At 40.9% G+C, this 27,045-nt stretch overlaps 1 protein-coding gene across 1 annotated transcript in view; it reads right to left on the reverse strand.

Annotated features, from left to right (window-relative positions):
• Nucleotides 1-5,554: 5,554 nt before the first annotated feature.
• Nucleotides 5,555-27,045, reverse strand: part of LOC140228342 (uncharacterized) — a 29,704-nt gene continuing 8,213 nt past the window's right edge. Inside the window, exons 2-3 of the mRNA XM_072308572.1 lie at nt 7,750-8,622; nt 5,555-7,362 (exon numbers count right to left, since the gene is read on the reverse strand). Coding sequence (XP_072164673.1) covers nt 5,636-7,362; nt 7,750-8,622 — 2,600 coding nt within the window. The 3' untranslated portion in view covers nt 5,555-5,635. The remainder of the gene's footprint in view (nt 7,363-7,749; nt 8,623-27,045) is intronic.

Below are 27,045 nucleotides of genomic sequence, written 5' to 3' on the forward strand. Positions count from 1 at the left end.
CTTTTTCTAAACGTGCATATTTCTAATGAAATTGCTTGAGCGACGGTTTCCCAATACATACCAACAACTGCACACGCATTTATTCTTGATTTAAGAGAGTTATCATATTCTGCGCATGTATTTTTTTTTTTTCGTTTATCATAGATTTCTCAATGCGCTGTCTTGTTTTTATCCAGGCTGGCCATATGTAGATATCATGAAATCATAGCAGTAAAGCATGTTTAAAATGTTGCTGTGACGCTTTTGGCAGAAACAGGTGCATGGATTAATTAATGAACGATAACATTAATGTTCATATTGTGTAGTGAGTCTACCAACAAAATATCATAAGGGCCTATTTGATGCTGATACATGAAGCGTATGGCTAAGAAGACAATGTATCCACATACACACTGCACATTTCAGAATTTTTGACTATAGGCGAGAATGCGAGGATACGAAATATTGTCGCTGTGTGTATCAAGTGACGCACGTACCACATGTAACATCCGTCCTAATACTACAAGAGACTGCTTTTAGTTTTAGTTAAAATACCTATGTACTCGCATATCCGAGGGTCTACTTCCAACAGGTGCACATCTTATTTTTGCTATTGCGTATTTTACAATCTGACGCGAAAAGGACAAAACTATGACAGTGCATGACAACAACAAAAAAGATAAAAAGAAAGGAAAAAGAAAGAAAGAATTACAAGAAAGAAAGAAAGAAAAAAGAAAGATAAAAAATACCTGTCAAGAAAGCTTTTCTTTACATAGGAGGGATAGCAATGAATTGTTCTGTTATGGGATGGATTTTATCGGTAATCAAGTTTTTAAAAATTTAATACATACATATTATGCTGCCCTCAACGAACCAAAGAGCAAAACATGCCCTGACTGAGGTGTCCGCAGGTCGTGCGCGGTGCTATTAACAGGGCAAGCTTGATATCCGTTTTGTCAATATTTCATGCAGCAAGGCTTAGGAAACCGCCCCTCCCCTGGACGGAAGCTATTAATTTCGTGAAAATAGCCGCCGAATATTATTTAAGAAAGAAAAGAGCCCGCCGTGTAATACTCAAGAACCAAGAAACTAGGCTGCAGGTCACTTCAGAGACTGTATAGTGTGAAATAAGACACCAGACGGACAGAGTATATACATGTACTACTACTAATAATACTAATAATTTTAAGGTTCTGACCACCTTCTTGGCCATTCAGATTAAAAGACTAAGTTTCTTGCCCGCCTAATGCGCATGTTAGTTATTCATGGTATTTCCAAGCCACGCACGAAGACGAGAGCGATTTGGTATTGGAAGAGGCAAAGAAATTGATAATGGCATTGATAATCACTTGCTTCTATGTAGATTGTATAGCTTCTTGTGATAAAGGGGCGCGTCACTACCACTGCGGCTCATTGCCCTCCACATGTAGATCATGATAATTATGAATTTGAGATGTGAATATGAATATAAAGCGTTCGACTATTACGTTTCATACCTGTACCTTAATATCTTATTCATACCTGTCCGGTAAAGGTGTGTAATATACATGTATTTACCCACGTAGGGGAAAGATCTGCCATACATATGGGGGATGAGTTTGCAACGCCATTACCTACACGTCATGACAGCAAAAGCGAGAAAATCCCGACATTGTAGAATGGGTGGAGTGCTGACGAAAATTATAAAAAGGTAAAGAGCGCGCCACATGCGAGCTATCAGTTGTTGCACGCGGAGCTGCATTTAACAGTTTGGGAAAGTGCAACCCAAACAGCATTTCCTCGTACGATTTCTTCCCACCTGTGTTCGCGGTTTTTTTCTTTGTTTCGCCCTTGTTTTGTTCTATTTTGTTTCTTGGTTGCTGACAAGTGGGTTGAGCCCCCGGGGTTGAGCCATGATAGGGTATTGGTCTTAGTCACAATACCACGGGTGCTCAAGAATGGACGTAAATCCAGCACAACGCTCACTTTTAATCATCCATTCTGCTGTCAGATGAACTTGAGCGTGATCAGTGATGGTTAGAAATAGGGGAGACATGTCTTGATCGTATTGCACGTTGAACACATCAGTTGCCTACACACAATTGGTCGGCGTGCTGTATGCAGACACCATGCTTACAGTTGTGTTTCGCAACTCATCTCATGAACGATAGAGTTCATTAAGAAATACATATCTTTTTTTACACATAATTCTGCGAACACATCCGATTAGCACACATTTTAAAATAATGTCAAAGCTAAAGCCAATTTCAATAGCATAGTATACTGAAATGTTCGCTCCATGAGATAGAATTGAAAGGACATACGTCGAATCAAATCTATGAAAGGCGACCACCAGAAGTTTATATCTCCACCATTCGTACTCTGACAGATATTGACAAATAAGTAAGCAAATTTATGTTAATTCAACGACAAACTGGTCTTTGGAACTACAGGAGCAAACCTGACAGAAATTTGATGAGAGGAAATATACTTTTGTGAAAATTGTCTACTCCAGGCCCTATATGCTGCTCAATATCGGTATAGAGTTTCATGTGTCCCGGTAGTAGCAGACCTTAAGTTAACCCCCAAAAAGGGAGAACGTTTACAAACTGTGCCGAGATAGGCCGCAGATATGACCACACCCTCGTATACTATAGTACTCGCTTTATTTATTGCCCGGTGATCATCTGTTCAAACCGTCACAATCGATCTCAAATGTAGTGCGGTATGTTGGGTGCAAGACCGCGTCTTTATCCCTTGAAAATGTCGACTTCCTGACTTTCTAAGACCTATACGTGAAATCTGCCCTTCAACCCCCCAAACCGAGCAGTCATTGTCAGGGCTCTCAGGAAATTGACAATGTGTAGCATAAAAAAGAGAAATTTAGAGTTAAATTCTAGGGCCCTTTTCAGCGTCCCGGGGAATTCCAAACCGTCATTCGGGGGGGGGGGGGGGGGGGAGGGGTGGGGGGGGGGGGCGGTTGGGAGATGCAGCACTTGAGTCAAGTTGCTGTCGAGGACATGCACGTTATCTATCATACATTCTCTATTGCTTGCGATAACATTTTTGCCTGTAGTCGTACATATTTAGACTATAAGACAACAGAGCCAACTTGCAACCACACCATACAAAATCTATACATTAACGGTACCATACAAAATAACTGTGTACGCACTGTTAATATGCATTGAAATTAAAGGGGATGGCTAGTAACTGATCAGTGGGAATGATGGGAATGATTGTTCCAATCATTGTGGGATTCATTTAAGAGTACATTATGTATCTATTGTTGTGTGAAAATTATTGTTTAATCGCCCCGTCACTGTACAGGCACGCTAACCTGGAAACATTAAGCTGCACATTACTTGAATATGAGACCATTCTGAAGCAAATAATTTTCACACAACAATAGATACATAATGTACTCTTAAATGAATCCCACAAGGACTGGAACAATCATCCCCCAGCATTCCCACTGATTCCCATTGATCAGTGAGTAGCCTCCCCCTTTAAGAAGAAAGGCATGTCTCTGGAAAATATTCAAACGTCCCTGTTGCTGTACCCCTTGTGTACCAGACTTAAGTTCTTTCTCAGTCATAGTATTACATCAGTGCGTTTTATCGTAAAAACGATACAGTTGTGTGATCAGATATTATGCACAAAACCAGTATTTTCTCTCGTTGTTGTTTTTTTTTTTCTGAGCTGGTAAAATTAATCTTCATTTCGCCTTGACTTGTGTACAAAATTGTTGTCGATGAGGTGGTGTGAGTGCTGATCTCTATTCAAAAATGGCACCCAGCGTTCTACGATGTCATTTGGCCTATTTAGTTCAGGGATCTTTATCTCTACGCAAATAATCCACCTTGCAATTGGTTCTCTACGTTCCTTGATTTTTGAAACTAGTCGACATGCACCAATACGTAAAGAAGATTATTCGAATTGCATGATTTATCTGAGCTACCGTGAACATAATTATACTTCATCCTTTTACAGAATTGTTACCAGAAGAATATCATTTCTTCTCCATTAATATAGCATCAAGGGAGCGATACACACGCTATGGACGTTGACATTGATCAAACTTGCACTCTGATTGAAGAGAACAGGAGATTGCACTGATTGGATTAACATCTCGCGAATTTTTGTTTGTACTTTATGTCATTTAGTCGTCATTGGACTACTTCTTCCTAAACCTCGAACGATAGCAAAATATTGTATCGTGCAGAAGCTGTTTATCACATATCAACTTCAACTTCATTTCTTATGTATGTTTTCAAAGTGAATGATAGGGCTAGAACCCTGAACCCAGCATATTTTACCATTCTAGAATATAACATCATCCGCCCTAATTCCTTTAAATATTTCTCTCTTTTTTTCTTATAAAAACCCCGGACAACTTCATTTAAAAGCTTTAAAGTAGAGGGGGATGGAGGAATTCGTAACAATAAACATCAATCGCCACTTACCACGTGATTAGCTATTTAGTGTCGTTTCGTTAACATGGTGATGATAATTATGAAGCGTCAAATACTGTCATTACTGAATTTACGCAACTATCAACAGTGCATGCATGGATCGCCTGTGCTAGTCAATCAAAGAGGCACGAGGCACGAGCAGCCGCTACAGCCTCAACATAGCTCCCTCTGCCATGTTAAAGGTTTAAGTCCCGACCATATAAATACATTTACGTTGGACATAGACGATGCACTAACAAATTAAAAAGACACTATAGAAATAATTTTAGGAGAAGAAATCGCCTTTCCGGCAAGCTCTCCTGATTTCTACCAAATCTATGAAATAAACGAGCTAATCGTATGAAAGTCATTATGGCACATCGAATATTGAATGTGCGGAGTTGTAAGAATGGCAAGTACATGTATATAATTTTATCTCTTTTTCCACCGGTTGCTCAAACTTTCTAATAATAGTCACCAAATACGAAAGGTGTCAGGTAAGCTATTACATAAGTAATGTTCGCTTTGTAAACTATAAATAATATATGCCATTGCACGTTGTGAGAAAATTATCGCATTATTTGTCAGTTTAACTTAGGCCTAACAGTGGGATAGCTCATTTTTTTTTTCTACAATGCCTATTGCCTAGCATCAAATTGATAGTTTTATAAGCAAGAGAAGTATGCGAGGGAGACGAGGAATATCCTCGCAATCCCTTTAAATCATTGTATTCACCAATCTCAGGGAAATATTCTTAGAAAACGTCGATGGTTGTATAGAACAACACTCTCTTCATATTAGACTCGTTACACCGGTCTTTCTCGTGTGCCAAATTGCTGGAAGATAAGATTATAAGTATAGTCAGTGTAAAGGGCTTGTCTACTTAGCAAGAAGTAATGGATAGATTCATAAAAAGCTCGAAACAGTTATTATTAATTGACTGTCTTTCTATATAAAACGAGAAGGCGTAGTGTGTAAAAGAAATCTGCAGCATCTTGCTTGTTTGTTTGCAAAGAACCGATCTACATTGTGTCTGTCTGACACTCTATTTATAATATGAGAGTTTTGTTTGGAACAGCAGTACTTGTTTTACCACGAATATGCAACGAATCTGCGCGCATGTCATGTCGGCGAAGTAGCACTGATAAAGGCAAGTATTGGGAATCTTTAAAAAAAAAACCCAACTACCAAAGTACAATGCAGCGAATAACTATTCATTCTAATCAGTACAACTCTGTGTAGTCCGTAGAGTCAGTATCACCAGCATCGTTTGCATTGTTAAAATTCTCGTCCGGAATGGACGTGTACGCCTTGTCTAGCATGCTGGTTGCTATCGAAGCCGACGTCTGCGAAACGTCGCCCTGATGCGAGCCGCTAGCCTGACTCGATACGGACGTTCGAGGGTCCTTCATACTCATGTACCCGTCATCTTGTTTAGATGACAATGTGTTAGGAAACTGCGTCAAGAATATGCTGGCTGCGGGCGAGATCTCCTCGCTGCTAGTCCTTTGCCTCCGTGGTCGGTCGTAGTGTGTAGAAGTACTGCTTACAGTGCCAGTGGTAGTCAAGGGACGATTGTTTTTCGGCACTTCGTATAACACTTTGACGTCTCCGTGAACACTCGAGAAAGGGTTGACTCCTGGGTTGCTCACACTCCGCCACAAGGGTTTTCTCTGGCGACGTGTTTGAAGCAAGTCCCCATGGGCAAAAGAGTCTAGATGAACGCTTGTGTGTCGGTTGCTGCTGCAGCGGTTTGGGGCCAGCGGGCGGAGCTTTGGAAAGGAATCCATGCTGGTTTCCTCGCATATACTCCCATGTCTGCTTAGAGATATAAGTGCAGCGGTAGATCCGTTTGATTGGCTTACTCCGCCACAAGACTCGGTTATGCTGAATTGTCTGGTGAGGCCCGTGGCAGTCGCCTGGTCCTGTGGTGTTGACTCAGTAGACGTTAGGCGTCGGTCTCGAAAGCTCCCTTCGACACAGGGAGTCTTTCCATTGCATTGGCCAGTTGCGGGTGAGGATGACTTTCCAGTGGCACCACTGAAGCTCCTGAACAAGTTGCGATCAACGCGACGAACTTTCCCCACCCGCCATACCCCGTCTGTGTTATTGAGTGTCATGTATTCTCGTTGGGATATCTGCGACCCATCGAGATCTATGTAGCCATCTGGACCAACTTGCATTGAACTTAGCCGAAGTTGGCCAAGAGCTTTACGCTCATCCATCAGTCGCCGTAGTCTTCTTCTCAGCACACATATGTAAATTATGAGAATGATGATAATCACTGAAGAAAACATGGCAATGATGATCGCGACTGTGAGGTAATTTCCGCGAGACGTCGGCTGTTTATTGGGGTTCACACCAGTGGTTGGCTCGGTGTTGACATCATTGACAGTATGGTCCAAGGGGAACTCTGGGGCATTGTAGTTAACAACGTCGGAATTCCTGGTGGCCATTTGTGGGACGGGTGAACCAACCGTAGGGCAAACAATGCCAGCGGGAGGGGGCGGAGTTGACTTGATCCTCATCGGCGGTGTGGGGCACGAGTTATTCCGGAGCACCAGGCCAGCTGGCATCCCGTATGCCTCAATTCCCACAAGAGAATAGCCATAGACAAGCACGGTGAACGAATTAAAACCGCTCAATCTGTCTTCGAGGAAGTACAACCCTTGGTTCCGACTTGTGAGACCCTGATGGGTAATGCAATATCTCTTGCCAAGCAAACTTTCCGTCGCCGTTGAGGCAGGCACGAAGTCTGCTTCGGGAAAATGAAAGATGCCGTGATAGAGGTTATCCTTTGACGAGCAATCGATGATGATGTTGAAGTTGTTGGTGAGATTTGGGCGGGTCGCCGCGGTGACGGTTGGTACCAGCGCTTCCCCTAGAAATTGTCCTACACCAGGTACCAGCATCATGAAAGGGTCGGCTCCCGTTCCGTCAATGTTTCCTCCTGAGATACAAGCAAACAATTGAGCAAAATTACAATTGAACAATATTAAGACATACATCAATAAAATTATGTGTCAGCTAAGTAGTGACCGTAAAGCGCTAGGATAATTAGGAGTTGGGGAAAAAATAAAGAATTAATCGGGTCATTTACAAAAAAAAACAAAAAAAAATTGCAGCCTACCGTGCATTTACCGAATTAATTCTTACAGTCCAGCGTGGCATACACAATATCTTGAAGATCACAAAATACAAACAAACGCTTAGAACAAGATGTCCCCCCCCCCCCCGATTAATTCTTGTGAAGGATTTGTAAGACAATAATATTTGTTGTAAATACGATTTGGTAAATTGGATAAATCTTAGTCTGCTGGTAGTCCCCTGTACACACCTTTGCTGTACTGCATCACCAGTATTGGATAGTCCGATACAATGGCCGCGCTTAAGTTTGATGCTACCTCGAGTTCCTTGAACTCTCCTGCTTGCAGAATAAAACTCCCCGCCGATGTCGTGGTTTGAACAAGTGTATTGTTTCTGGAGGCAATGACCCGGAAGCGATCTCCACCAGAGCGCCCGTTCAGAGACGACGTGATGAACCTGGTGTCCCAACTACTGACTGGCGGTAACTGTTCCACAAGATGGTCACAGTAACGTTGATTTTTAGGTACATTGGCACACCGATTCCCCGACACAACGCCAACGGGTTTGCTGGAAACCACGTGCGTGCCAGTCAGATCCTCGTCGGCACTGATACAGGTGATAGTTTGGAGCCTGTTCAAGGTCACCTCTAATGGCGATCTTACCAGTTGCCCGGCACACGTTGCTCTTCCAGTGAAATTAATGACGACACTGGTACCGTGGTGGGCGGCCATCACCATAAACTGTGATCCACGCTTATCTCTCGCTACCCGTGTCGGAATGTCGTAGGACATGATGTAGTACTCTGTACCCAGTGCATCGACGGGGAGTGCGAGGAACGAGTCCATCGTTTGAGCGCCGCGATCGACGCCGTACACGCTGACATCGTGTTCCGAGATGACAAGCATGGCGCTGGACCCGACAAAATCCGGATAGATAAGATCTACGGTCTTGATCGGAGCGTACGCGGTAACGTCTAGGCTGAAGTTGCCCTTCGTCGTGTAGATGACAACTCGGCTACTGCGACGCGACCCAACGATGTAGAGTTGAGGACTGATGTCTGGAGGAGCCTCAAGGAACCCAACTACGAACTCCTTGCCAAGGTGGTCTTTGGGAGTGCAGGGATCTATGTAAAGCAGAATGAAGAAAAGGTGAAAATGATTACCTCTCAATTCTGGATTTCACCCCATATTGACTGATTTAAGAAGTGGAAGCAGGCACCTTTACACATTCGTGTCATAAAGAATTTAACCTGAAGGCCTTTGCTTTTTCTTTCACTTGGTTAAATCATTCCATTTATAAATTTCTTCATGTGTAATGCTTATTCATATTGCATCTTGTGCACGACTTTAGTAAAGTCTCAAATTTTCGAGAAAATAGAATAACATACTGTAGGAGCCAGATTCTGAATCCTCCGCTCACTGATGAAATGAAATGTCAATGCAATATGATACGTATATACCGGTACACAATACTTATACAAGTTGCACACTTGTTTAGGCAACTTGAGTGGAAAGCAAGTGATATGATATGAATAACTAGTTCTTGTTCGACGATAATGTTAAAAATCTGTCAATCTTGCACATAACTTAATGTGCATGCGACATTTAGATACCTGTCTCCGTAATGAACAGCGTGGTAAAACAAGTCGTAACAATTAATACAATATAGTACCACGCTTTCTCACCCATATTTTGATGGACAACGCTTTGCTGCTGCTATCTAAATCATGAACTTTGAACAAATTTCAGGGACCTGCCAAAAAGGCTCAGTTTGAGATTAAATAATGACAATGGACAGCCAGCCCTGCACACAGCGCAACGTGCACCCTTCTCCGAACGAAACACTCTCGCGGGAAGTGGGGGCGAAATTGCGGCCGATGTTTCTGAATTGCGCCAAACACAACTTCACGGTCACGTGACGAGGTCTATATAGTCACAGGGCATTATTAAATCATCAGGGACCAACAAGAGCTGATTGAATTCAACGCCACTGTCGGGACTTGTGATTTCCGTGCGTAATAACTAATCACGTGGTTATTGCTCTTCCTCCGTAACTCCCAGCCTAAATGTCATCAATATCCCCTATGGCGCGTTTTTCAACACATTTTACCCCGATTATGAGTTGTTTTAACTGACCAAGTCTCTGTAGCATACTCCTCTTGAAACTTTTTAACAGCATGAACGTATACAGTTAAAAGGAACCTAGTGCCGCACTCCAGGAAGGCAACATTAAAAAACAACAATAACAAGTTGCTGGATGAGACGTAATGAAGATTATCGGATGATTGGCTTATATTGGCGCTACGCCCTTGTATACAGTTAGTAGGTGTATAAGTTTGTCGTGTTTGTTTGTTTGTTCGTTAGTTTTTAAAGGGAAGTGCTGTCAGAAAATATCAACCTCGTCAGTACATTATATTGAAATTATAGAATTTAAGCACCAACCTCCATGTTCATATGCAGGACATTAATAGTCTGCTGAATCCTAACTTGATACCAATCCAGTGAACTTTCCTCTTCGCACCTGGCAACACTTTTTTCACATTTATTTTGTTTGTTTGTTTCTTTTGGAGTTTTTTTTTTGTTTTTCCTGTTGGTATCTGGATAAACTTTGAGCCGTCACTAAAAAGCACTTTAATGCTAATGAACACACAGGCTTATTGCAGTCAGTCCCTCCGTGTATATTTGCTCTTACAGACATCTGTAACAGTCTTTTCACTGAAACCTATAACACCGATGGAATAAAGTTTGTGGGTAATACTGAGTAGTATTTCCGGCTCAATATAAGTTTCTCTCTTCTGATGCAGATATATTGGCAATCGCAGTCCCTTTTAACACACATCATCATGGTGATTATTCAATTCAATTTCATATTTTGTGTTATTATTACTGTGATCCATGCAGATTATAGGGTGATACAGGTAGTCACAGGGACCCCAAGGCATGAATAAGAATTCAGGGGGCGCCTGCACCACTTGCCTCGCACTGTCATGGCTGATCGAGACTGTTTCGTGGACTACATTTTTTTTTTTTTTTTTTTTTTTTTTTACGCAGCTCTGCAGACCTGTGCTGAGAATACTAGTAGTATAGTACATTACACACATTGATGGACAGCATGCAGTGAGTCAATCATTGAGATCAGGGCATCATTTCATAAGAGATGTTAGGATGTCAACTCTTACTGGAATGGCAACTTCCCATAGCATTAGCCAATCAGGAAGCTGGATCCTTGTTGTTACCATGACAATTGCCATTCCAGCAAGAGTTGCTATCGTATCAACTTTTTAATGAAATGTGGCCCAGAGCAGTCACTTATGACGTCACTGCGTTATACTGTTTTATTATAGCACCTCCATCTTTGCTGATGTTGTGGAGTTTGTCATTTTTCATAAAGAAATGCTGAAAATGATTTCGTCTGCAAGCAATATTCCAATCGTTGCTAGATAGATGTTTATGAACTATGAAGGACAGATATAGAGGCTCCAAACTCTGGAACACATTCAGTTCAATAACATTCTGACCATCCCTTGAGAGTGGATACTTCAGTATTAAAGAGAGAAAAAGATAGAAAAGGAGAAAGAAAAGGAGAAGAGGGTGGGGGAGGGAAGAGGTGAGAGCGAGAGGACGCAGTGGAAATCGGACAAAATTACTACCTGCTTGTCTCCACTGGCCACGCATGCACCACCGCCTTCTCTGACGTAGGCATATTAATACATCTTTTCCGCTTAGCGAGCGCGTTGGTAATGAATAAGGGAAGTATTTGCATTTCCCCCCTTTAACCGGAGTATGAACCTCGAAATGCACGGTTGTGAAAATGTTCTGGTGGGGGACACTGCTTCCCCCCCCCCCCCAAAAAAAAAAAAAAAAAAGATTTCGAAAGGTCATTTTTCCGTTGCTTTACACATTGAAGTAATACTTCATAGTAACACTTTTTGAAACAAAACAAAAAAAGTCACACAGATTCAGCTGTATCCTACAATCTTACTATGAACATGCCTCGGATAAAGGTGACTTCATCATTTCGATCGACAGTTTGGGAAAAGAAAATGAATTAATGACAAAAACAGAGTTGTGCAGCGGCATGACAGCTCATCATGATGGAAAGAATGAGGGCTTGTTTCTTGAACACAGTAGGGATCTTGAATTATGAACAAGTATCAAATCCGTAGCAATGGCTCCTACAGTGCGTATCTCATTGGCCTGGAGACTACAGATGGCGACCTGTGATGGTGACTCGATCGTGTCTCCGTTGGTTGCGGAGACGTCTCAGCAAAGTCTCCGTATAATGCGTACACTAATAACACACCAGTCGCTAAGTCATTAAATTTTGATATTTTCGTCATCCACTGTCAAACAAAATGTAGTCTTGTTTTCTGCCGCTGTAAAGGCCCATGCTGACACTTCCGAAGACAGCAAGCTATAGGTTGTGTGTTTCTTCCGACAAATTTCTCAGTTAAAGTCGTACACGTTAATGAACCATAGCACACACTAACAGATATGAAAGCGTGCACGCATCTCAGTTTAATAGCCACGGTCATGATGCCTGCCAACTGCTCAATTGTTTGCCAACGAGCAATGTGACGAGTCAACGACTTCGGCGGAGGTCGACGACCTTCGCCCACGGATTCCCATAATCGGCGACCATATTTGTTGCGGAAACTCAAATTTCTCTCTGATTTTTAGTTTTAGTTTACTAATAGTTCCTTGCACATCCTTCACGGTATGTACCAAACACATTTTTAGGGAATCTGACCACGGAGGTGTTATAAGACATTAAATGATGCAAGTTATGCGCGGTCTAAGGAGACGATGGCGTCCAGTGTCTGTTGTTTATACTATATTTGTACTGTACCAATCACAGACAGAAGATATAATTGACAAAGTCTTGGTTTGGAAGATTGTTTGTGAGTGTATCCAAGTGATCTAAAGCAAAATAGCAGAAAAATTATCATAAAGCATATGACACATATGAGGATATATATTGGCCAACATCCACGCAAGTAAACATGCATTTGTATTGCTTAGTCCAATTACGCACGATTTTTTACATAGTTCTTTGTTTAATGTTTCTTTATGAAATATCATCTGCCAATGAGAACTTGTTCTTCAAAGAACTCATTGTTGGTATACGTTTATACCACATTAAAATGAACTAAACTAACAAAGACAAAACTATTCTACAACCTCACTTTCTTCGATCATTGCAATAGCAACGACAAATGCAATGTCAAAGGGGTACAACGTTCAGTTTTGGAACGAGTGTTTTGAGTAGGAGAAAGTGCAGTGATTACCAAATAATTCAAACCCTTAATATAGCTGACATCGCATTTTAGATAATCTAAAAATAAATTCAATATGGCATAGACAAATTCCTCCTTGAACTGTTACATTACCATGTTGGCTTGTAGACTTTCTACGACAGGTCGGAGGTGTACTCTACTCTATAGGCCTGGTTAAAGATCCCAAACTATTCGAACAACGAAGTGACTTGTTAGAATATTGGCGAAAGGCGACAAAAAAAAAAGAAAAGAAGTGAAAAGACGGTACCAAAATATGCACGCCATCTCCGTAGTGTCTATTAATCATAGTCAGTAAAACCACTATTAATAGTCACTAACCGCATCTAATTTGAATTCGAGGACATTTTCCTGACATCCATCCATGAATGACTTTGAGGCAAATGAATTGCTCACGATAACCAACCTGCCGAAGTCGATGAGCAGTTCTGAGAGAATTCACAAAATACAACATGTGCTCTTCGATTGGTTGCAGGTTGTTGTTTTTTTTCCCTAGCCTATTCAGAATTGCAGATGTAGTCATCTATCCCCCATTCTTAAGAGCATGAATCCTTTGAATTTACTTTGGCAGTATAGTTCTTAAACTAGCGACAAGATTCTGAGAATTCTGTCATTACACCAAGGCTATCATCATCATTATTATCATCATCTTCATCATTGTCTTCACCGTTAACACCATCATCATGATATTCATAATAATAATAATAATAATAATAATAATAATAATAATAATAATAATAATAATAATAGTAATATCATCATCATCATCATCATCATCATCATCATCATCATCATCATCATCACAGTGCAATAATTTTTTGTTCCTTTTCGACATACACGACATCACTCACTTGTTCCAATGACTAGACTTAACTATTGAATTTTACATTCCTAGACTATTATACGAATGATATATTGGTTGATATCTCTCACTTCTAGACAAATTAAACCGAGCAATGTGGTGTTTATTCGTTCTTTTCTCCACGAGGCATAGTACAAAGCTCCAAAACGGACGGAAACTGAATCGCATTGTATCGTACAGTCTGCGGGACCCGTTGTGTGACCTAATTTGCAAAGAAGAGTCAACTTGAACTGAACACCTGCATGCCCTTTCTCGGAATCCAGTATTGCATAACGCTCATAAAATGCATTAGTTAACGCAGAACAATACGTAGCAACCATGAACTATTTTTTTGTATAACTGCAAAAAGAGCGCTTTCATGTAACGTTTAAGAAATATTCTCTTTTTTTTTTCACAAACACGAAAGGAAAACCGTTATGTTGATAATCATGAACTTCAAAGGACACCTCAGGTTCCATCACGAGTTTCCTCCGTATTATGAACTATGTCTTTGTGTAGCAAAACAAACTCTGCTCTGATTATATCAACAATAATTGAGCTACGTATGTTACCTACACTACACTCTGGCGCTGCGTCAGCCCATAACTGGCTCAGCAACACGCAATCACAGTTTGCTTCAGGCTATTGCATTGATGCATAGTATATGATGCTGCCATATCACAGCTGCATTTTCTGTGTTTTTGTACAAAGCTGAACGAATGACTGTACGTGTGCTGCAAAAGTCAACCCAAGTTTGGCTTGTAGTATATAAGTACACCGTCTAACTGTCAAATATCGAAGAGAAGGTAAAAACTTTCCCCGATCTCTTCCCCCTCGTCCACCTTAATCTCTGGTTTCCTGTCAAACCAGCGTCACTCGAGAAAGGCAAAGCGCACCGAAGAGAGCAGAAATTCTGAGAGAAAGAGAGGGAGGAAGAGAATGTTCCATATATGCCCTCTCAGGCAGTTGTAACAGAACAAGCGCAACATGTCATCGCCAAGCCCCCTCTTCCACGAGAGAGAACGATAGGGGCTGTCCCATGTCCAAACTTTTTTTTTTTTTTTTTTAGCTTTTCTTTCCGTAGATTGAGGAGGTACTACTACTGAGATTTTTTTTGTTGTTGTTGTTGTTGTTGTTGATTACTCGTTGTAGAGAGACGGTGAGAAGTTTGTCGACAAAAACAACGTTTCCGGGAGGCCCTGAGAATGACTTTCCGATTTCCGGGAAATAGGGAGAGAGGGAGAGAGAGAGGGGAAGGGGGGGGGGGGGGGCGACAGAGCAGTCGAGAGAGGGAGAGAGGGGGGGGGGGGCGGAGTTGAGGAAAAGAGTTACAAGAATAATCAAACGTTCATGCTTCATACCGGGATGAGCCACTTTTCCCGGTTAAAGGTTGTATATCCCTTTGCAAACGTCATGAAAGTTTGCATGGTTGAAGAATAATTATGTCCTTAACATCGTGTGTTAAATCTTAAGGGTACACACCTAAGAATTTTTAAACAGCACATGAGTAATGAAAAACTAACCCCAATACTCTCAAGAATACGCTCTCCTTCTGTACCGAGAACAGTGAAGAATGACGGTTGAAATTTTTGCGGGGTCCGCATATAACTTCCCTGGAAATCTATAGTATATATTCCTCCTACTTGCCCTATACATCATACAGACGTTTCCAGTTTTATCAACCTAAGGGAAGATAGATCTGAATTACCTACCACCTTAATATACCAGTTTATGAAATGAATTTGAATTTCAGGATTGCAAAAGGGACACATAAACGCCGCTCCATGTTTCAATATACTTTACAGTGAGAACATCTAGGGGTCAAATGTTTGAAACAATCAGATAGAAAAGGAATAGTAAAGTTATGGAGTTTTTTAAGGCTTTCACGCATTCTCGAAAAAGTGATTTTTTTTTTCACAGCTTATCTGCAACAAAAGAGGAGACTACCATGCAATCATCCCGCAAGTCTCCCACTGGTTTGAAAATGAAAATTGATATAACCTGTGTTTATAGTTATCATTCAAAGTCATCAGTGCTCTCTCCCGCAAATCGACAATATGATTAAAAACATATGATTTATTATTGTTTATTTACTTTCCAAAGGGATATTTTGTAAAGATAGATCTGGAGTTAAAGGAAAAGGTTCTGGGAGCTAGGCCATGATAATTATTACGAACTCACCTGATTTGCTCGATGTATGCTGTTGTTGTTGTTGTGTTTTTTGTTGTTGTTGATCGTTTTAAATTTAATTTAATTCAATATTTGTGTGTGTGTGTGTGAGGCTTTTTCATCATTCTTCGGCTTTCCATCCAAAGTCAGCTCCAACTTGGAACTCTAGCACATGAGCCAAGCTGAGGAGTCCCAAATGAGAGCTCGACGTCGCAATGTTGTCCCAAGGCTGAGCTCGCTGGCTCTGGGTGGTTTTGCGATGAGGCGCGAGGCATGAACTCGCCTCTGTATATTTCCTGTCACGTGAGCAAACTGCGCATAAATCTAGGCGATTTCTTGACAGGAAATACCAGCTCTTGGTGCTCAGTCCCATATCAGCGATATACGAAAGAAGGAAAAAACTGACAGAAAAAGAGCACATAATATTATGTGTGCATGAAAGAGGGCTGGAAAAACCCAAACATCCAAGATAATGAATTATTCACGTTCTGGAACTATATTCTTCCCTGAATTTTCTTATGCAAAAGGTTGACTGCGAAAGTTTTGTATGCTCCATATCAGGATATCACATGAAGTATGATCCCCGCGATGGAAAAGTTGGCGATATCAAATGCTATATAGAATATCTGCAACTATATACCATTGCAACCACTCCCCTCAGAATTACCACTATCACCACTAACAACCTTATCATCATTAAAAAAAATTATTTCAATCATCGTTCCATCACTTCTTCCAGTTAAATTTACCGCTGTTTAAATGGGTACCTGTGGCAACGATAGGATAATGATAATGCCCGGGCCCTCTGGTAGAGCAGTGGCCACACTGAAGAGGCTACCCTGGTTAGAGAAGACCACATTATTAGATGGCAGTTTTGCACAGTGGATAAGACTGCCGACGTTTAATCGGAGGACCCGATTTCGAATCCAGTCCAGTGCTCAATTACGTCCTGGCAACGCTAGGTTTATGATAACGGCAAAGCCCTCTAGTAGAACAGTAACAACACTGAAGAGGCTACCCTGGATACAGAAAACCGTATCATTATCTTTATTAAAACTATAATGTTTTGTCCATTACGTCACTCTCAACTAGAAAGTAGTAAAGATAACTCAGCAATGTTAGGAGCAAAATTACAATGGCAGCTATAGGTCCTCTGGAAGAGCAGGGTTGGTACTGAAGAAGCTACCCTGGGCAAATAAGACCCTCACTATCACATAATATATACGCCACTTACAAAGACAACACTGCGGACGTGTCGTCCCGTCTGGCGGTGTCCTCACCGACATCCGACCGCCAACCTTGGGGCAATCCTCTCCTAACGGCGAGGTTGGGGTCTGCTCTTAATCTGACGTTATGCCTGGTTGTTTCGATCTCTCGATGCTGTTGTCTGGACTTCCTCGATACCCTAGGAAAAGACATCCTGATGACATTCTAGTCAGAAGGGATACGACGACTTGAGTGTGCGCTGTTTATCTCATTGAATTTTGTCTGCTTTCATGTTCCCATTTAAGTTTCATTTCCAGAGAAGGCTTTTTTATTCTTCTCTTTGTTGTAGACTATCATAGAACCTTCTTTATGACACTCTTGAGCATGTAGAAAATAACCTATGTAGCCAACGATCAAATACAGGGATATAAGCACCGCTGCCCATACGCATCCAGGACGAAAAACAACAACAACAACAATAACAACAACAACAACAACACGGATTCCAATAAGAATCTGTCTTGTCCGAAGGGACCAGTACCGAAAGGATAAGGTCCAGTTCGTCGAGGGGCAGAGACGTAACAATGTTCAACACTATAGGTATAGTCCAAGTCATTCAACACATACACACAAACACACACTCACAAGAAACCGACAAACCATTTCGGCGTACAATCGAGCCATCAAAGCGAAACGTGGTACCACGTATCAGTTTTGAATTATTATTTAATAAAAAATGAATGTGAAATACATATTAAACCAGGGAATCGGCGGCAACGAATCGTCGAAGATTTATGCAATATCGAACAAGACAGTGTTAGAAAAGTTATAACTATTTGAATGTCAGCGCAGCATTTGATCCTGCGTCTATTCTGACATATTCGAAAAGTTGCTTTTACATGCAGTCACCGACTCATAATCAATCCCATTACTGTTGTATGTAAAGAGATCTCATAAGTCATTGCAGACTTTCGTTCAACTGCCATGGATATAGTGTGAGAGCATTTTGATAGGTCCTTGAAATTATTTTTAGTTAGTCGCAAAGAAAAGATTACTCTTTGCGAAAAACTCCGAAACCAAAAAAAAAAAAATACATGAAATACTCTGGTCAGGAGGCATTCCATGATACGTCAAACCAAAACCAAGTAACTTCAGAAGTGTCCAAATACAATTTTTGCACCCGTGAAAGCTTTCTCTCGGGGACAGATTATGTTGGCCAAATCACTAGCCGACAGTCTCTCGGCCACTACGAAGATAAGACAAGGGCAACGAGCAACAAAGACACCACGTGATGCTGGGCTCACGTCGCCTTGTGTTCCGGTGACCTCCCTTCCCATCGGCCAGTGCGAGTTGGTCATGGGATCGCTCTAGGTCATTGTGCGGGTGAGGTCGACGACATGCGTTTGGTCCGAGGCGACTGATATTGTGTGTGTATATAGTGTCCTTGTCTTGTTTTGTTCTTCATCATCACCGATCCGACAAAAGCGGTTTCTAGTCTTACACACACGCAAAAAGTATAACAGAGGCAAAAAACCAAACATTGACCTCGCAATTAGGTCAGTCAGGCAGTCAATCTGTAGCCACATTGCGAAGACGAGTTCACAATTTGTTTGAATGACTCAAAACGAGGCAACCGGACAAAGTCGTGTTTATCTATTACAGATGTGAACTCATGAACAGAACCCTGTCGGGGTTGCCTTCATTAAATTATCGGACATCGTTTTTAAACACCAAAAGCTTCGTATTGCATACGCTGCCCACGAGAAAGGATTTTGAACATTGTACCTGGTTAGTGTGATTTCTTTTTTTAGTTCTGCATTTACTGAGATTCCATTGTTCTTTCTTGATATCAAGACAGAGCTAGAGTCTTAATCTTTGGAATTATATAATAGTCTGCCATGTCTGATGACATCAGTGGTCATCTTTCACTATACCAGGAAATAGAGCGAAACTATCACATGAAAAACAAAGTACCATTGTGAAGTTCCTCACGTGACAGATTTCGTTAAAAACAGTAAATGTCGAGTGTACCATAATATGCAGAAAGGATGAGAGGGAGAGAGATATAAGGAGAGAGACACTAAAGGGATCAGAGAAGATGCAGGTTTGATCTGTTGGAGGAAATGGTGGCGGGCATTGTGTAAAAAATGACAGATCAAGTCAAGGGTATTCAAGCGGGTTGTCTCCCATGATAGTCATTGGAGTTTAGTGATCAATGTGCCTGGTACATCACTATACAATGGCCGAGGCCTTGCTGGAGCCTAATGCACGTAACAGGGTATGTCAACTGTTTGGTCGTTGTCTATGTAAATATGATTCGTAGCTTCCTTTCGCCTGATCGAGTCTTTGGTCGTGTGGCGCGTGCGGTGTGTACGCTGGCTTGGAAACACCTTGCAGGGAAAGGGGGGCTCTCTGGCAGCGTGTGCCTTCTCCCTGCCAGATGTCACTCGGCAACATGCGTGCAAAGTCAGCCCGCGATTTCTTCTGCAGGTCATGATATACACAGGGGACCTCCTTTTGCGGTTACCCTTTAAAGGTAACACCGCTAACATCAGACCTTAAAATCTTATCAGTTAACAATATTTGGCAAAGATTTGGGGAGTTTAAACTGTCTCCTGCGCGCTTAGGAATCAAATTGATTCTGTCATTTCCTTTAATCATCACAAAATTATTTTGAAAATCAAGGAGATGTAACTATGGACGTAAAATCACTGTTGACGACGATTATAATAACAGACTAATGTTACATAAAAGAAATGTTATGAAGGGTGATAACAACATTGATTAAATTACCAGTAAGTCTGGGTATTTTTGCAATAATTTTGGTCTCTTATAAAGAGACTACCTCAAGATATGTAATCATGAAGCGGATTTGAATTCAGACTCATGTAGTCAAATTGATGATAATTTTCACAACAACTCTCATACTCTTTTGACAGAGAAACTCTCAATATCAAGCGATTGAGGTCTACAATGTTTCGGCGGAGTCCCACCCAAAATAACACTGTTTACCTCTGCATCAAAAATGAAATATTGCAGTAAATCTGCACAATGCTGTATGCCCTATCAATCTCAAAATTATCTCAGATGCCATCGCCCAAAAGTATATTTGTCTTATACGTAAACGCAGAAGTATCATTTTAGTGTGCATTTTCGGAACAACAGTGATTCTAGAACATTACATTTATCTCTAGCTGAGACCATAAGAAGAATAAAACGACAACAACGACGACGACGACAGCGGCTAACATTTTAGCAAAATCGCAATGTACAGATGGTACCTGTCGCAGTCTTAAATTACTGCTCTTTTCCTCTCAGGAAAGTGATTAGAACAGAGAATGCTCCCATCGAATCTCTTCGAGTTTCTTGGAGAGGTCGAAGCGCATAGTGACGAGCCAGTCTCTCAGGAAATGGAACAGAGCCGTTTGCCTACGTGATGTGTTTTCGCTTTTGAAAAAATCAGGGTCAGATCCATCCCTGCTGCCATCCGACACTGTATATTCGGCATGACTGAAATTGTATTCTCTCATATTATGGGTTCCTCACCTTGATCAATGTTCAAGAGTTAAGTTTTTTTGGTTTTCTTTTTCAAGTGGAAAAGCTACAACGGATATCGCTTTACTTGCTTCTTAACCAATTCATCCTCTACCTGCATGCTGGCACTTCAGAATCTGCAGCAACTCCATGTCATGCTTAACTGCTTTTGGGGAAGAAAGGGTATTTGTCAAAATGGTGAAGATATTCGGTTCAAGAGCAAAAAGAAAAGTCCGAGGAATTCCTCCCAGATTGTTTGTGGAATGTAGCTCCAAGTTGTGTCCGTGGGCTTTTAGATCTAAAGCAGATTACAGAACCACATCACATCAGGGCCTATAGCCTTTCAAACCAACACACGATGTATGTATAATGAGCAAATATTAGATGAGAAATAATAAATACAAACGAAAGTATCAGCATCTCGCATATCTCTTCCCCGTGCTTGACGGAATCATCAAGGTGGAGTTTCCCTCTATAAACTATAGACTACGACAACCCTTTAGCTATTAAGATCGACTATTAGCATTAGACAAGGGCACAATCGGAGGAAATTAATTTGGCTTCACGTAGGATGTTGCCTGTGGGACCAAAGGAATCAATTCTTTTGAAAATGTGGAAGACATGGTGGATTTTGCATCCATGGCTACACTGATGGGGACCTTGTGATGATATTCCCGAGAGGAGTTGCAGGTCCTTTAATAAAATCACTGATATAGGGGAGGGGGGTAAGGGGTAAGGGAAAGAGTGTAGGCGCTTCTCCGCTCCGTGCGGGTGAAATGAGAACACGCGAGAACCACAAACTTCAAGGTGAGACATCCACAAAGAGTGACAAATGTTGCCCGCGGGGTCAAGCTCCGGCTCTTCGCGTGGCACTGGTCCAAACTTCGCAAATGATTAAAAAAGAAGAGAGAGCGCGATTCTATTCGATCTAACGCTGACGAACTAATATCAGTGCAAAACTTCAGCCTTCCATCGTTTGGGGGACACGGAAAATTTTTAGCAAGACTGGCGCCAGCCGGCTGCGTAACTTGCACATGGTTAACTGTATCCTTGCGTCATCGATCAAAAAGGTGTTTCTCCAACTATTTCTGTATGATATCTCACTTTGATCGAGATAGTTATCTTCTAAACGGGTCGAATCTGTACAGTGCATAAAGGGAGCACGATGAATAAATCGCGATTAACCTTGTGCACATCAAGCGCTTGATATGGCGCTGACATCTGTATTAGGCAATACGGGCAGCTGTGTTTAGCCAGTCAGAAAAAGAATAGGAAAGTAATGTTTAGTTAAAAAGCAAATCTACCGTCATTACCCCTTCAAAACGATACTGTCATTCCTTATACGGCCAAGCTGATTTATGTTGAATGTAGTAATTGTAACACGCTCAATACAGTAGTGCATTGTTGTTGTTATTACTGTCTGAAGCGGGACAAAGACTTTATAAGGTTGGGAAAGGGTTACAGAGGACGTCAACACGAGGGAAAGTTCATACATCCGCCAAGAGCCTGAAACCGTGGCTAAGCCGGTGCCGGACAGTTTGGCATCTGTTCAGCCGAAGTGCTCTGAGGAAGGTAGGATTCAGGGCTGGCGAAGTGATGCTGCGAGAGAAAACTCTTGGCTTTGTTTATGTTCCCAAGAGCGGACTATGTTTACGGGCTCCGATATATGCGTATGTTTTGAAAATGGGGCGACGGACGGGGATTGTTGATGATACCTGTAATATACGTAATTTAAACAGCATTATTTTGTGAGACAGAAGAAGCAATGGCAGCTAAAGAGGTTAGTTTCTAAGGCTCGACGATCATTGATAACGGTAAGATTACATCAAACTTCTACAACACTCTGAAAGTTGATTACACATGTATCAGCGCTGGATTAAATATAACAGATGCAGTGCTACAAGTTCAATAAGATGCACTCAAAGACAAACACACACACACACACACACACACACACACACACACACACCCACACACACACACACACACACACACACAAACACACAAATCCTATGAAAATACGTCTTAACCTAGAAACCGAATCCTGCAGTAAGATTTCTGTGGTTACTCTAGGTACTATCCTCGGTCTGAAAAGAAGGTACTCATTCACAATAATTCTAAAAGTGTATCACTGCTTTATAGAGCGCAGTAGAGTTTATCATTATAGTAGCTGTGCGATATAAATGTCCTTTATTATTATTATTATGAGAGAGAGACTTTTGTTTAAATCAGGCTGATAAAATATTATGTATTGCTTTTTTGGTGAAAATAAATTGAATTGAATATGCGAACAACACCCTTTGATAAAAAGTAAAGCATAAAAAATGATAGATACATATAACCTCTGGATGAAATAGTGAAAGTACTTTGCAAAGAACGTGGAGAAATACAAATTTAATGTGCTTTCATCATAGGCAATCACCCTCTATTGTCCTATCGACATCGACACTGTCATCTGCTCATGAGACCACTTCCGCACCATTACGAATTAAAGGACATGTTCACCTCAACATGTGGTGGGGATTAAGTGAATGCAGCAATATCAGTAGAACACATCTGTGAAAATTTTAGGAAAACAGTCACCGCCTTCTGAAAGAGGCAAGTCAGTTGCTCTTTTATTATGTCATTGTGAGAATAATAATAATAATAATAATAATAATAGTGGCTACTTGTATAGCGCACAGGTCCACTTTTCAGTGCTCATGGCGCTTCAAAAATGAAAAACTATTTACATGCATATACATATTCAAACATTTCAACAAAGAAGATAATGGTAAACAAAAGCAAATATATACCAAATAAAGAATACAACATATATCAATTAAAAATACAACATTGATCCAATATTAATGACATACAGCAATTACAGTCCTCAGTATGAAAGGAACAGATAAGTTTTAAGTTTGGATTTGAATGACTCTGTAGATGACAGTTCCCTTAACTGAAGAGGTAACTGATTCCACAATTTTGGTCCCATAACGGAAAAAGCACGATCACCATACCCATGTTTTACTCTGGGTGTTTGGAGTAAGAATGCATCTGATGATGAACGTAGTCTTCGTGTCGGATTGTATTTTTGAACAGAATTACTCATGTATATTGGGGAAAAAGATGTAAATACATCTTACACAATAAAAGACACACTCATCAATAACAGTTATACAATCACGAACAAATTGAAAGAGAAAATATGTTCAATTTTCTTTACATTTTCTTTATATATTTTCTTTCTACACACATGACATCAAAAGCTGTAGTAGTCTTCTCATCCAGTGATGGCGGCACTTAAATTCTAAAAAATCATAACTTTTGAACGAATTGTCCGGTTTTCCTCTGTTTTCCTAAAACTTTTACTCATGTGATCTACTGATATTGCTGTATTATCTCAATCCACATGTGCATGAAGGTGAACTTGTGCTTTATCAAAGTCGAGTGAAGTCTCATTGTTACGAGGGCTCACCGAAGAGCCGCGGCCGCGTTATACTTTTGCGTACCGCTCGCCAAAAGGAGTGGGAGCTCTCATGGAGAAAATTCGTATCTCAGACGGACAATACGTACAGAAAGCGTTACAGCACAAAAAAAGAAAAGATGCTAAAATAATGAAATTTACACTACTACAAGCGATTGGAAAGATAAAGAGAAAATACAGGGAGAGATAAAAAGAGATGAAGAGAGAGGAGAAGAGCGAGGGAAAAGGAGGAAGGAGGGGGAAATGATATCAAGTATTTATAAAAACTGAATGTCAACCTGTTTGTCAGGAAAATTCCCAGTATTTTGATTATAATCCTGTGGTCTGGTGGGTGCATTGCATGCAAGAATTACTACTCAGCCTCAACTTCCGTGCGTCAGCTGAGAACCAAAAGGGCACTATGTCGTTCTGATATAAAATAAAAACAAAACAAAACAATCAATTTCATGAAACAAAAAATGTCATTTAATCAAAAGTGGGTAGATTTATAAGCATTGCTCCAATTCAATATAGGGCAAAATAGTGCCCTTGTAGTTTTAATGTTTACAATTTTACTGAAAATGAAAGCAATTTGAAATTGACAAAGAGATAGAGGAGATCGAGCACGACAACATGATACATATACCAATAACTCAAATCATAAAACTTGTAGTAAAACCATTCCGGTTCTAACAAGAGTGTTATAGAACCCTGGGTGTAGAACGCGACAGTTTTAATAGATTGAGTAGATGACATCTTCCGCATAATTTCTCAGATAATTATTTGGAAAACTGGTAATACGATTTATAATTTGTTAATGAAATTAATTTACACATCGATTTTCCTTCTTTGAATCATGTACTTGTAATCTGCTTACTGATATTCCATGTGATATTACTGAAAATAATTTTGATTTATGTATGAAATTGTGTTGGAATAAAAATAAATCAAACAAGCAAACAAACAAAAAAAACATAGTGGGTCATATATCTTGTTGAGTTGAGCTTATTGATGATGATACGATTCTGGAGTTGTATGTGCCACTTTGAAAATACTTTATGATACTAGTAATCATAATCTACACCTTGCTCGTCTCAACGATAACATTGCTTTAAAAGCAGGGCACAGAGAGTAGAGTAGAATGCTGCATGACCAATAACCTGCAGATTTCAGGCTATCTATTCACGACGGTTGTGAACGCGCAGATAAGATGACAGCATATCATCGCTTTGCCAGCATATCCATCGATATCGCCAGTCACAAAGTACACACGAACAAGGAGCCACCTATCAGATACAGCATGCACGGAGCTTTGTATCCTCCATATGAGTCGGAGAACCCATCTGTTGTATTGCGTATCAATACTCTCCCGGCTAACGAGATTTCGATATGTCATTGCGATCGCGATGCCAGTTACAGTCAACCCCCCATTGTCTGCCAAGTACTTTTGCGAGGATTTTGATCAGAAATGCAGACGATTTGGGACCGCTGCGTCGCTAGAAATCATCTTGTTAGCTTCATTAAGAGTGAATTTGATTATAATTATCTCGGAGTATATAGCGGGCTATGATTGATTAAAGCGATCTGGAGAAACAATCAATGCCTAACCCACCAGATTGTCATGATTACGGCAACAGTCAAAATCATCGGTATAAGATGAATGTTTCTCGCAATTACGTCACACCTACAAACTTTGATATACTGAACTCTCAATATTTTTGTGCTTTTTTATGTTTGATTGCAAGTTCGTTATTTTTTTTTCAGCACGAATCATGAAAGTCACAAACTCGTGGATCACAATGCCACGCTGACGAAACAATGAAAAAGAAAATAAACTAAAGATTGTCATGTCGGTATCACAACTTTGAAATTTATGTTTATGAACAAGTCTACATTAATATCAACTTAAGGAAACTAGGCGATGATGATCTTGATAACAATAATAATGATGATAATGATAACCATTAAGATAGGAATTCGAACTTGGGGCCTTCTGTTTGACCGTTAAGTTCCTTTTTCTTCATACCACAGGGCGTCCACGCGGTAAGCTTCTTACATCACAATTAATCTTTACAGGTGTTTGCTTACGCAATCATTTTGCTGCCGCTCGGTGACGACTGATGATTATGACACGGGGATTAACGTAGAATTGCGAACATAACGGGCATGTCGTCCAGGACTCAAGAACAGGTGCGCCCGTGTAGATAGTAGGTTCCTACATGTAAAGGATAGGTTGCGCCATGTACGAACTCTGTTGCCCGAATTCAAGAAGGTGGTACATTTTATTGAAACCATGGTTTAAACCATGGACAAAGACCGTAGTTTTGTATGGGGCGCCAAGTGTCGCATTGATTATTTCCCCTAACAAAAAAGTCCTATGGTACTCCCTGTGGTACTTGTCGGTACCACACAATGTACCACACACTTGTAATGTTACCACAGGAACTGTGTGGTACTGTACCACAGGCTTGTAGGGTACTCCCTGTAGTACTTGTCAGTACCACACAATGTACCACATAAATAAATGTTACCACAGGAACTGTGTGGTACTGTTTTACAGGCTCATGTGGTACTCCCTGTGGTACTGGTTGGTACCACACAATGTACCACACAAACATATGTTAACACAGGAACTGTGTGGTACTGTGTCACAGGCTCGTGTGGTACTCTGGGATGTACCACAGGGCAGTACCACAGGACATTACCACAGGAAAGTACCACAGGACAGTACCACAAGGCAGTATACACACAAATTGTCCTGTGGTATTTTGGGACGTATACCACACGACAGTACCACAGGACAGTACCGCATGAATTGTCCTGTGGTATTTTGGGACGTACCATAGGAGAGTACAACAGGAAAGTACCACAGGATAGTACCACAGGACGTACCACACGACTTGTTCTGTGGTATTTTAGGACGAACCACAGGGCAGTACCACAGGGCAGTTCCACAGGACAGTACCACAGGAATTGTCCTGTGGTATTTTGGGACATACCACAGGACAGTACCACAGGATAGTACCACAGGACAGTACCTCACGACTTGTCCTGT

Source organism: Diadema setosum, chromosome 1, assembly GCF_964275005.1.
Source record: "Diadema setosum chromosome 1, eeDiaSeto1, whole genome shotgun sequence".
In the NCBI taxonomy this organism is placed as follows: Eukaryota; Metazoa; Echinodermata; class Echinoidea; order Diadematoida; family Diadematidae; genus Diadema; species Diadema setosum.